General features: G+C 37.3%; 1 protein-coding gene across 1 annotated transcript in view; it reads left to right on the forward strand.

Annotated features, from left to right (window-relative positions):
• Nucleotides 1-1,418: 1,418 nt before the first annotated feature.
• Nucleotides 1,419-12,229, forward strand: part of LOC309829749 (uncharacterized protein C1orf141 homolog) — a gene marked incomplete at both ends in the record, with an annotated part of 39,819 nt that continues 29,008 nt past the window's right edge. The window contains 2 exon segments of the mRNA XM_082665893.1: nucleotides 1,419-1,493; nucleotides 4,943-5,100. Coding sequence (XP_082522019.1) covers nucleotides 1,419-1,493; nucleotides 4,943-5,100 — 233 coding nt within the window.

Below are 12,229 nucleotides of genomic sequence, written 5' to 3' on the forward strand. Positions count from 1 at the left end.
TGGAAAAGATGGCTGAACATTTAGGAACACTAGTATTTAGGAAGCGGTCTGAGAAAGAAGAGCAAGTTGAAGACATTGGCAAGGAATGTTCAGAGAAGGCAAGAAGATGTGGCTGTTGTCACAGAAACCAAGAGAAGGGAGACCCATAGAAAGGGGTGGTCAACATTAGCAAAATTTATAAAAATTCAAATAAGGTAAATAAGAGCAGAAAAGTGCCCACCTATGTATAAGATGGTGACCCTGGTGACTTATGAGAGCAGATTTAGAGGAATAGTTTAAGAGGAAGTCAAATGATGGCTGACTGAGAAGGACAAGGAATGTAAAAAATTAGAAAACCTAAGTATAGACAACTAGCTTAAGAAATTTGGCAATAAAGGGAAGATGGGAGAGAATAATGGCTAGTGAGGTTAGAGGAGGAATTTTTTCCGTTTTTCTTTTTTTAAATAGAAGAGACTTAAGCATGCTAAGGAGAAGAAATTGGGGAAGAAAACCAATGAAAGAGGAACGAGGTGATAAAAAATGGAAGTAATTCTTTTAGGAGGCCAGAGGTAGTAGAACCTAGAGTATTTGGGAGGGATTAGCTTTGGATGGGAGAGGAAACACTTCTATTAAAATTAAAATACAGGTGAGATGGGAATGGATGCCGATGAGACTCTGGTATAAGAAGTGGAAGTTGAAGAAGTTCTTACCTGAAATAGGAGAGACTATTTGCCTTGCCTAGGAAGATGGGTGTCACAAGAAAAATGTCTGCCAGGTGCCAACTTACTCAATAAATTTGGTAGAATACCTAGCACAGTGTCTTTCATGTAATAGAGTTAGTAGCTGGAGGCCAAATGAAATGTTTATCATTAAATGAAAATGTATGCTCATAGAAATAGGACAATGAAGCAGAATTTATGCCCATAGAAGTATAAATATGAAGCAGAAGTATGAAGCCAATATGCTGGTTTAAAATAGACATTAAGGGCTTCCCTGGTGGCGCAGTGGTTGAGAGTCCGCCTGCCGATGCAGGCGACACGGGTTCGTGCCCCGGTCCGGGAAGATTCCACGTGCCGCGAAGTGGCTGGGCCCATGAGCCATGGCCGCTGAGCTTGCGCGTCCGGAGCCTGTGCTCGGCAACGGGAGAGGCCACAGCAGTGAGAGGCCCGCGTACCGGAAAAAAAAAAAAAAAAAATTCCTGGGGCCCACATGCTTCCGGGAATTCTGATCATATGAGCTTCTATCTAAAAAACTTGGGTACCTCTACAATTCTGTGGTTTATTCCATGATCTATACAGTTCTTTTCTTTACCTAAAACAGTATTGTAAAAGTGGATCTCTTAATTTATGCCTAAATAATTGATTATATGTTTAAATTTAATTGCTTTGGAGATTTATTATTTTTCCCCTCCTTTTAAAATAGGAATTTACTGACTGACAATGGCAAAAAAAATCTTAGAGAAGTTAGATATCCTGGATGAGCAAGCAAAGACACTCTTGGCCATAAGAGCAAAGGTTTGTAAAATATAGGCTAAAATTCAATTTTCCATTAAATGGTTATCATTTCAAATGTGAACGATTTTTACTTCTTAGTTAATGATGCATTAGTATAAGGCTACAAACCAATTTGTAAAAAACAATTATATTAGTTGAAAGAGTCATCTATGTAATACTATAAATAATTAATTAAATATACAAGGTAACTTTTAGCTAGCTGCTGTATTTGGTTGTGATGTATCTAAGCTGCTTAAAAAAAAAAAATCCTGGGTTTCCCTGGTGGTGCAGTGGTTAAGAATCCGCCTGCCAATGTAGGGGACATGGGTTTGAGCCCTGGTCCGGGAAGATCCCATGTGCCAGGGAGCAACTAAGCCCATGCGTCACAACTACTGAGCCTGTGCTCTAGAGCCCACGAACCGCAACTACTGAAGCCTGTGTGCCTAGAGCCTGTGCTCCACAACAAGAGAAGCCACCGCAGTGAGAAGCCCGCGCACCGCAACCAAGAGTAGCCCCCACTTGCTGCAACTAGAGAAAGCCCACGTGCAGCAACAATGACCCAACGCAGCCAAAAATAAATAAATAAAATAGGTAAATTTAAACAAAAGAATCCTAAGCAGTCAAACAGTAAATGTGACTACTCCTATAGTTCTTACTAACCTGTTAAACATAAAGACTTGTTTAGCTGGTTCATTAAAAGGACGAACATATTTGGTATAGCTACCAAATTAGAAATAAAGTTCATAGAAAATAATTAAACTAAAAAGGGTGAGTCTCTTATAAAATCCAATATAAAATATTAATAAAGAATACAGTTCTGAAACACCGGATTTTTTACCATATGTGAGCAATTTAATTTGGTTGCAAAAAGACTTGTAAAATAATATAACAATGTGAATAAATGAGGCATATATAAGGAACAATAGAGTCTGAGAAATCAAGGAAGACATCACAGAGAGGAACTCTTAAGTAAATGAACGTATTTGTAATTTGAAAATGAAAACGTTGGTGTTTGAATAATAATTTGGTTTCTTTTTAATTTTTCATAATTATCTCCTTTCATTCAGAAAATAAAGGAATACTGAAAATGGAATAAATTAATTCTGTTATAGCTATCAAAATTTTGAATAGCAAACCAGGGGTAACTTAACTAAAGCTAACCTTTTAGACTTTGACACCCCAAAGTTTATTGCTTTTTTATTTTTTGTTTAAAATGAATTGTAATATACTTTAAAAAATATAATCAGAGATAAATCTATTAAATTTGTCACGAAATTCCCTTTTACATAAAATTTTAAGTTATAATTAGTAATAATAATTCTTACTTTTCCTGGGAGCTTCGTTTGGGCAAAGCACTTCTACATATTTTCTCATTTTGTGTTACTATTCTTGTGTTACTGATAGAAAATTCTCTGGAGATTCTTCTGAAAGTATATATAATCATTTTTAAAACCTTTTCTTAATTTTCAAATTATACTTTTGGAAACAAGTTAAGCAACATATAGATATGTATAAAGAAAATTATACAAAAGGAAAATTATATAAAGAAATATTAATAGTCTTTGGCCTCTTCCCTCTAATCCTTTCCTCTGAGACAGACACATTTTAGCAGTTGAGGTTTATTCATCCACATCTTTTGTACTCTTACAAAGATATACAAGTATGAATATCTGTATGTATACATACATTTATCTTTACTTACAAATACCCATAATATAAATATACATGTACATATATACATTTATGAAGGTGGATTATCTATTTTTTTCTATTGACAAAAACATGAAATACAGTATATAAATCACTTTGGTAATTGTTTTTTAATCTTTTAAAAACTTTTATTTTGAAATAATCATAGACTCACAGGAAGTTGCAGAAATAGTACAAAGAGTTCCAGGTACCTTTCACCCAGTAGACCCTGTCAGTGACATCTTACAGAGTTGTAGTTCAATAGCAAAACCAGTATGAGTTACATCCAATATTGACACGGGTGTATTACTGTTAACTAGACTACAGACTTTATTGAGTTGTCACCATTTTTTAACCTTCATTCATTTGGGTCTGTAGTTTTATGCAATTTTATCCCGCTCCAGATTTACGGAAATCACCGCAATCAAGACACAGGACACTTCCATCCTATAAAAGTACTCCCTCATGTTACTTCTTTATATTTGTATCCATGCCCTCACCTCAGTTCTCTGTCTCTAACCCCAGCAAGGATGAATCTGTTCTCCATATCTATAATTTTGTAATTTTGAGAATGGTATATAAATGGAATTATTCAGTGTGTAAAATTTTGAGATTGAATATTTCACTATGCCCCTGAGGTCCATCTAAGTTTTTGCATGAAGCAATAGCTTTTATATGATAAATAATATATAAATTTTATTGCTGAGTAGTATTCCATTATATGGATGTACAGAGTTTCAACTGCTCACCCATTGAAGGACATTGGGTTGTTTTCAATATCTTGCTTTTAAAAATGCTTGCTTTTAAAAATGAAGCTGCTAAAAAAAATAAGATGAAGTAAGACTGCTATGAATATTTGTGTACAGGTTTTTGTATGAACGTAAGTTTTCATTTCTCTGGGGTGAATGCCCAAGAGTGTGACTGCTGGTGCAGGGTCTGTCTCTCCAACTCAACAAGGTCAGAGCCACAAGCTTTGGTTTAAGTTCCCCCTCCTTGTGCGTCAGTCCAGAAACTGCCTCCAAGAAGTAAGCTAGGCTATTGTAGGGTTTACCTAATTTGTTTCCCTTTCTTCAGGGATCATAGTCCTGCTCTGCCTGTTTCCTCATGCCTGATTGTAGTTGTTTTCACGTACTTTGGCTGGTTTTACTACTTGTGTATAGCAGGACAATTCCTGTAGCACTTAATCCCTCACTGGCAGAAACAGAAGTTCCCATATCCTTTGACTTCTTTTTCAAGTTTTTATCTCTTTATGCCTCTGTGCTGTGCTCTGAGAGAATGTTTTAAAGAAGATTTTCGGCTCCTTAACTCACTCTTTAGCTTTACGCTTTTGCCTCTTCAGTCCATCTGTATAAATATTTGAACAAAGTTCTCTTTCGATTGCTTTCTTAACTCTATTTCTGGCTTATGTTCCACCATGTGTGTGGCTCCAGGGAGAAGAGCAGGTTGGAGAGAGCTGCCAGCTATAGTTCCAATAACTCTATGTATCAATATTGTCTTTGCTAAATATATAGGTCGTTCTTAAATTCTGGACTTTGGATTTTGGAGGGAGCCTTCATGATCATCTAGTCCAACACCCTCATTTCATAGATAGAAAAAGAGTTGGTACACAAGGCCTCCAATTTTCAGTCTGCATTATTTTTCCATTGTTGCCTGCCACATAAATTCTGTGTGTGAGTGTGTGTATGTATGAAGTGAGATTAATTTTGTCCTTTCCATACCGGATTTGCCTTCTATGAAAAGTGCTCCCTTTTTCACTGAGTTATGTTTTGGATTTGCTGCAGAAAAACTGGCTTCAGAGTGAAGTAAAGAAAAAGATTTCAGTGATACCCCTGACATTTGATTTTCAGTTGGAATTTGAAAAGGATATTGCTACCTCCATATCTGAGGCAGAATCAAAGATCACAAAAGACAGATCATATGGCATTAAAAAAACAAAAAGGTAATAATCATAACTACCTCAAACTTTCAGTTTGAACTTTTAAAGCATTATTTTATATTTGTCTTAGATTATGCAATCTATATTAAATGTAAGCTTTGTCAAGCATGTATATTTCATAATGGTTATGAGTTACAATATGCTAGATTAGCATTCTGAATATTCCTAGTTTATAAAATATTAATTACAATATTTCACTATTGCAGATGATAATTGTATATAGTAATTATAATTCCAGATTTTTAAAGAAAGACTTCTTGAGCTTTACTATATCGCCCCAAATTAATGTCAGGATTTATTTCAAACTTTAATCAATATACTGCAAAAAAAAGTAGGCCTAGAAAACTAAGTAAGGCAGTTTCTCTGTGTACTTACAAGGGGTAGCCTGAATATGTAATAATTGGTCTTTCACTGGCATTGTGTATGTATGTAATGCTATATAATTTTCTAGGCATCAGAAATGTGGAGGAGAGCCCAGACAAAAGAAATACTCAGGTACAGAATCAATAGGACTTCAAATCAGTTGGACATTGGTGGTAGTGTGTTCTTACCTCATTTATTCTGTAGTAAATCATTGTATTAAGTGCAGTTTTACAGATGCCAAACCCAAGTCTTGATGAGGTAAAATAACTTGCTCAAAGTCACAAAGCTAACACGTGGCAGAAGCTGGATTTAGACATAGCAGTCTGATTTCCGAGCCTATGCTTTTATCACTACAGAATGATTTCCAGCTTTCAACAGAATGATTTCCAGCTTTTGGTCTTGGTGACTAGATGTACTTTGGTGTTTTGTACTTAGGTGGAGATCATAGGATGAAAAGCAGATTGGAGTGGATAAGAGATTAGAGTGAGAAATGCTGAGCTTTATTTTGGATATGTTAAGTTTTAGATGCCTGTGGGGCATCCAGGTGATGGTATCCAGAAGACAATTGGACAAATATGTCTTAATCTAAAGTAAAACAAGATCATTTGGACTCAAAATACAGTTTACTCAGATTTTTGTTGTGTATGATTTACCAGGATGTCAGAACATGTTTCCATTGTGCAGCCATAAGAAAAAGGAGTTTGTTCCTAACACAAATAAATATTAGTGGTTTATGTAATTCAGCTTTATCACAAACTTCTTTTACTACTATTTTGTTTTTATGTACAGCTGATAAAAGCCAATACTTTTACTTTGAAATCATTTATAGAACTATCCATGTTAAAATAGAATATTTTAATAATACATAGAAAAAGTTGCATAAAATGGAAGTTGGGCATGTAGAGAAGGGAAAAATAATGTCTTATTATATATTATGTATTATATAATTTTAATTATATATATTTTATATTTGTATATATTTATATTTTTGAATTTATATATATGTATACCATTATGTGATAGCATAATATATGGCTAATGACCCATTAGACACATTTAAAGATAACATGCAGTGTGTTTTATGACAGTATTTTCTAGGATGATACTGTTGCTTTCCCTTTTCTTTCTGTAGTTTATAAAGGCATCATTGATCCTGTCTTTAGTGAGGATATCAATAGCTGAGTAATGTTCCTTTTGAGTTGCTTAAGTCTGGCTAAGTTGAAGTTTGAAATCAGAGTCCAAAATAAAGACAAACAGGCACATAGTTTCAAGATTCAAAGACCAAGTAAATTTTGCTTGCTCGGTGCTCAGAGGACCAAAACTATCACACACACACACACACACACACACACACACACACACACAGACACACACAAGTACAGGAAAATGTCAAGAATTTACATAAGAATTAGGGTGTAACCTAGGCCAAAAGAAAGAAAATTTGGTTGAAGAAATTAAGAGGATCTAATACATACAGATAAGTCCAACTGGCAGCATACCTAGGCTCCGAGTTTTGCTTTTAAGACCACTTCTAACAGTTGCCTCTCTTCAAGTAGCTTTGTGGCAATTCTGTACTGTCACTCATGCTTGAATGATCGGCCCTAAACCAAGTTCAAATAAAGAATTCTTACAGACAATTTCATTTTAATTTTTGTTAACAGTAGCTCTGCTATCCCATACAACTGTAATTTTAATTTATTGATTTTATTCTACAAATGTTTACTGAATGACTACTATACTCTAGGCATATGACAGCAAGAGTGAAATATTATCTCTTCAATGGAGATTCAGATAAGCGAACGGGCAAACACCAGTTGCCACAGAGAGATTCCTAATGTGAGGATCTACAAGTTTCCTAGAGGAGGTGGCCCCTCAGGTGAGACCCAGAGAGTTAGTGAAGAGGCAACAAGATTTAAGAGAGAGAAATTGATTCCAGGCCAAGGCAATAACATGAACAAAGGGTCAGCCAGAGGCAAAGGAAAGCCCAGCTCATTTGAGGAACCAAAAGTAGTTCAGTGTTGCTAGACTTGAAAGGGATATGGGGTAGAGACTGGAGATGGATTGGTAAGAAATGAGGCTAAAGGGGTAAATAAAGGCCAGATCACCAAGGCCTTATGAGCCAAGTAAAGCACTGTGGCCAATCTCCTTCAGTGAGGAGCTGCTGCAGGGTTTAAACAGGGCAGTGCATACTCAGATTTGGATTTTAGAAGTATCGTTAAATAGCAAAAGAGGTCATTAAAAATTATGGGGGCTCCTCAGAGAACCGAACCTTTTATTAGAATTTATAGTATCTCTAGAAACTGCCTGTTCTAGGAAGCCAATCATCTTGCAGTGAGTCCTTTTTCAGCCATAGAGGAACGATTACTTAAATAACAGAGCATAAGGCGGTAAGTTTTTTCCCCATATCAACAATGATATGCTGATTACACTGGCTATATTGCACAGATTTAATTCCTCCAAATCTTGAGATGCAGCTCCTGGTCTTATAAGTTACGTTAATTATAACAGGATACCAGCCTCCACCAGTGCTCACAAACCTCACTCCTACACTACGCCAAGATGTCAGATCTGAGTCACACAGCTTTCAGCTTAGCCTAAACCTTCCATCATAACCACCACCACCAGTACCATAGTAACTCCTGGTAACTGCATGCCTCTTTCATTTTTGATCTCTGGTCTCTTGCTATTCAAAGTGTTGTCTTCCATCCAGCAGCACTGGCATCATCCAGCAGCATTGGCATCACCTGGCAGCTTGTTTGAAATGCAGAATCTCTGACCTCATCCCAGATGACAGCTGCAGTTAACAAGATCCCCCAGGTGATTCCCATGGACAGTAATGATGGAGAAACCCTGCTGTAGCCCAGTGGTTCTCAAACATGGAGGACTAGTTAAAACACAGATTGGGGGCCCCCACTGGCAGAGTTTTGATTCTGTAGGTCTGGGCTGGGGCCTAATAATTTGCATGTCTAGTAAGTTTCCAGGTGATGCTGACACTGATGGTCCAGGGTCATCATCCTCTAGCTGGATGAGTCCCTCCTCTAGCTGTGTCCCACTATAACCATGCTGCCCAACACTGACATCGGTTCCATGTTTCTCCTTGGCTTGCTTAATATCATAGCAACGCTCAACCTGGTGCTACCTGATTTGTAGCTGAGCTTTGTTTTCAGAGCAGTGGTTTTCAACCCACCTGCATGTTAGTATTACCTGGGAAGCTTTAAAGTAATTGGATTCAACTTTAATTAGTTTGGAGTAGGTCCTAGGCATTACTATTTTAAAGATTTTCCCAGATGATTCTTACATAAAGCTAGGATTGAAAACCATTAAAATGCATAGGGCTTCTTTTTCAGTTACTCCCAGAGACATCTTTTCCATGTAACTATTATCTCAGGATTTCTGCATTTTTCTCGGATAAAAGGGAACTGATAAAGGTGATGGCCACAAATACCCAGAATTTGCTGGAAGGACTTTCCTAAGATTACTTTCCTGATACAGAGAGAGTTTTATAATCATTCAAAAATCTCAGTCTTTTGCCTTTCATTTGTATATAGTCTTTAAGATTTGTCAATAAACACCAAATCTACTCTTCTTTGCAACTTTTCATAATTGGACCTTTTACAGAAGAGCCATACTTCGGCTTCCCTGGTGGCACAGTGGTTGAGAGTCTGCCTGCCAATCCAGGGGACATGGGTTCATGCCCTGGTCTGGGAAGATCCCACGTGCCGCGGAGCGGCTGGGCCCGTGAGCCATGGCCGCTGAGCCTGTGCGTCCGGAGCCTGTGCTCCGCAACGGGAGAGGCCACAACAGTGAGAGGCCCGCGTACCGCAAAAAAAAAAAAAAAAAAAAAAGAAGAGCCATACTCATTTTAGAAAATTACCTGGAACATAAGAAATGTTTAAAGAGAAACAGAGTGAGTTCTTCAACACCTAAGCATTCAGTACTGGATTATCAGATGAAAATGGCAAATTTACCATTTATTAAGTGGTAAGAAATAGGAAACAATTTAGGAGTAAGTAGACAGATTTAGATTAATAGGGTCTTCTCATTAGAAGAATTATTTTCCTAAAAATAAATTCAAAATAATATTTCTTTCAGAAATATTTTTACGACAGAAGGATAAACTTGCATAAGGAAAGATAATGAAATATAGAGAATATGGTAAGAGCCTATAGTGAAATTTAATTGGTCAAATTCCACATGAGAAGCCCGCACACCGCAACGAAGAGTAGCCCCCGCTCGCTGCAACTAGGGAAAGCCCGCGTGCAGCAACAAAGACCCAACACAGCCAAAACTGAATAAATAAATAAATAAGATAGTAATGAGATACACGAGCCATGTTTACATATGGCAATCATTTCGACGATAAAATCCTAGGTAAAGTGTGACTTATAATAGGTAGGTGGGTTGGGGAGGGACAGGAGCAGAAAGGAGAAGGAGGCATTTAAGTAAGTGAAAACAGAGATTCATGCCTTGCTTGCTGCTACCCACACAACTTCTCCCTTACCTGGGCACAGGTTCTTTAAAGGCCCCACGAGGATTCTGGGCAGGTAACAGCCCTGCCTCCTCTAGCTCTCTGTGGCGAGAGCTTCACTTCTGGGCTGGATGGTTCCTCTTCCCTCCAGCTGGAAGAGGACTCCCACTTATTGCTCATACCTGGAGAAACCTGAGACTCTCCCGCAAAGCTTCTCAGCAGTGGCTGCTCACTTCAGAGTATTTGGAAAATGCACTGAGCCCTGCCCTAGAGATTGTGATTTAACTAGTAGGGAAGAGTCTGGGCATAGGTAATTTTTCAGAGCACCCCGGATGGTTCTAATATACAACTAGAGGTTTGAGAACCATTTCTGGAGGCCTCTTCATTTCTCACTCCCTCAGCTGCCATGTGAGACCCTCTCATGACAGCTTGTTTACCACTGATCACTGCAAAAGAATCTTCTCTCACTGCCTGATACTACCTGAGTCCCAAATAGCCTGACCTTCATAGGTGCTGCAAGAACCCACACTCACTGAAATGAGTAAAGAGAAACCACAGGTCATTTAAGGGGACTCACATGAAGGACAGAGATGAAGGCAAACAATCAGAACAGGTACCTGACTCCTAACGAGGCAGACTTATGGGAGGAAACAGAAGAGAACTTTAGAAAATATCTCTCTTAAGGACAGTAAACAGGAGAAAAGGGTATTTGAAAAATAATAGACATTTTTGAATCAAAAACTGAGTAGGGAAATTAAAAATAGAATACAGATGAAGACTGAATTGGTAATCTAGAAGATCAAATAAAGGCACAATCTTATAAAAACACCAAAAAATGGAAATCAGAAGAGAGACATGTAGATACATTCAGGATACTCAGTATGAAAATATATATTTAATACATAAAGCAGGAGAGTAAGAAACAGATGGTGAGGAAATAATCAAAGAAATATAAGAAAAAAGTGCCCTTTGTTTAAGACAGACTTGAATCTTCAAATCAAAAGTGTTACTAAGTGCTAGACTTATGGTAAAATTACCCAATTCCAAAGGCACAGGAAAAAAGCAGTTAATTACAAAGGAAAGGATAGCAAATCAGTTTCATATGTCTCATCTGCATCTCTGAGGCTAGAAAATAGTAAGCCATTTTCAACTTCTAACAAAATGGCAATCCAGGAATCTGCTATTCGGATGAATCATCATTTATATTTGAGAACAAAAGAAAGACAAGTTTTTGGACATGAAAGACTTTAGAATGTAAACTGCTTATTTATTCTTTCTGAGGGACTTGGAGAAATATTTTTATCCAAATTTAAATTAAATATGAATAAAATAAAGATCCAAACTGGGTATCTTTATTACACAAAAATGCATTTGAAATTTTCCCATGGTGTCTGAATGAAATTCTGGACTTCCACCTCAAAGTGGCTGTTCTATAAAAACATAAAACATTCCAAAGATTACCATGTAAGTGGTCCATAAGAGATTTCAAGTTGGGAAGAGGCAGCTTTAGCTCAACCCCCATCCTCCCATCTGAGCTGTACTTTTCTCTGGGTTTCTTCCTTTGTTTGCCAGTGGCACTTCAATGGTCCATCCCAGACACATGCAGCAGCCTTCCTTTAATTCCAGCCCATGCAGCACAAATCAAGGCCTTTACTTGTATTCCCTTTAAGTCAACTGCAACAGGATGTAATTTCACAGGGAATTTTTCTAACTATAAGACAAAAAAAGTGGGAGAGGGAAAAGGATGAATTTTTAAACATTCAAGCAGCCCCAAACCAATACAACTTACAAAAACCAGATTAATAAATTTATGCTAGTGAACTAACCTACCAAATTTATAACTCCAGTTTCATTCCTCATATTGTATGAAAACCCAGTGCTGGGCTTCCCTGGTGGCACAGTGGTTGAGAGTCCACCTGCCGATGCAGGGCACACGGGTTTGTGCCCCGGTCTGTGAAGATCCCACAATGCTATGAGATTAGATATCAATTACGGGAAAAAAATCTGTAAAAAATACAAATACATGGAGGCTAAACAATACACTACTTAATAACCAAGAGATCACTGAAGACATCAAAGAGGAAATAAAAAAATACCTAGAAACAAATGACAATAAAAACACGACAACCCAAAACCTATGGGATGCAGCAAAAGCAGTTCTAAGAGGGAAGTTTATAGCAATACAATCCTACCTCAAGAAACAAGAAACATCTCAAATAAACAACTTAACCTTACACCTAAAGCAATTAGAGAAAGAAGAACAAGAAACCCCAAAGTTAGCAGAAGGAAAGAAATCATAAA

The sequence above is a fragment of the Grampus griseus genome, assembly GCF_964374135.1.
Source record: "Grampus griseus genome assembly, chromosome: 1".
NCBI classification, from domain to species: Eukaryota; Metazoa; Chordata; class Mammalia; order Artiodactyla; family Delphinidae; genus Grampus; species Grampus griseus.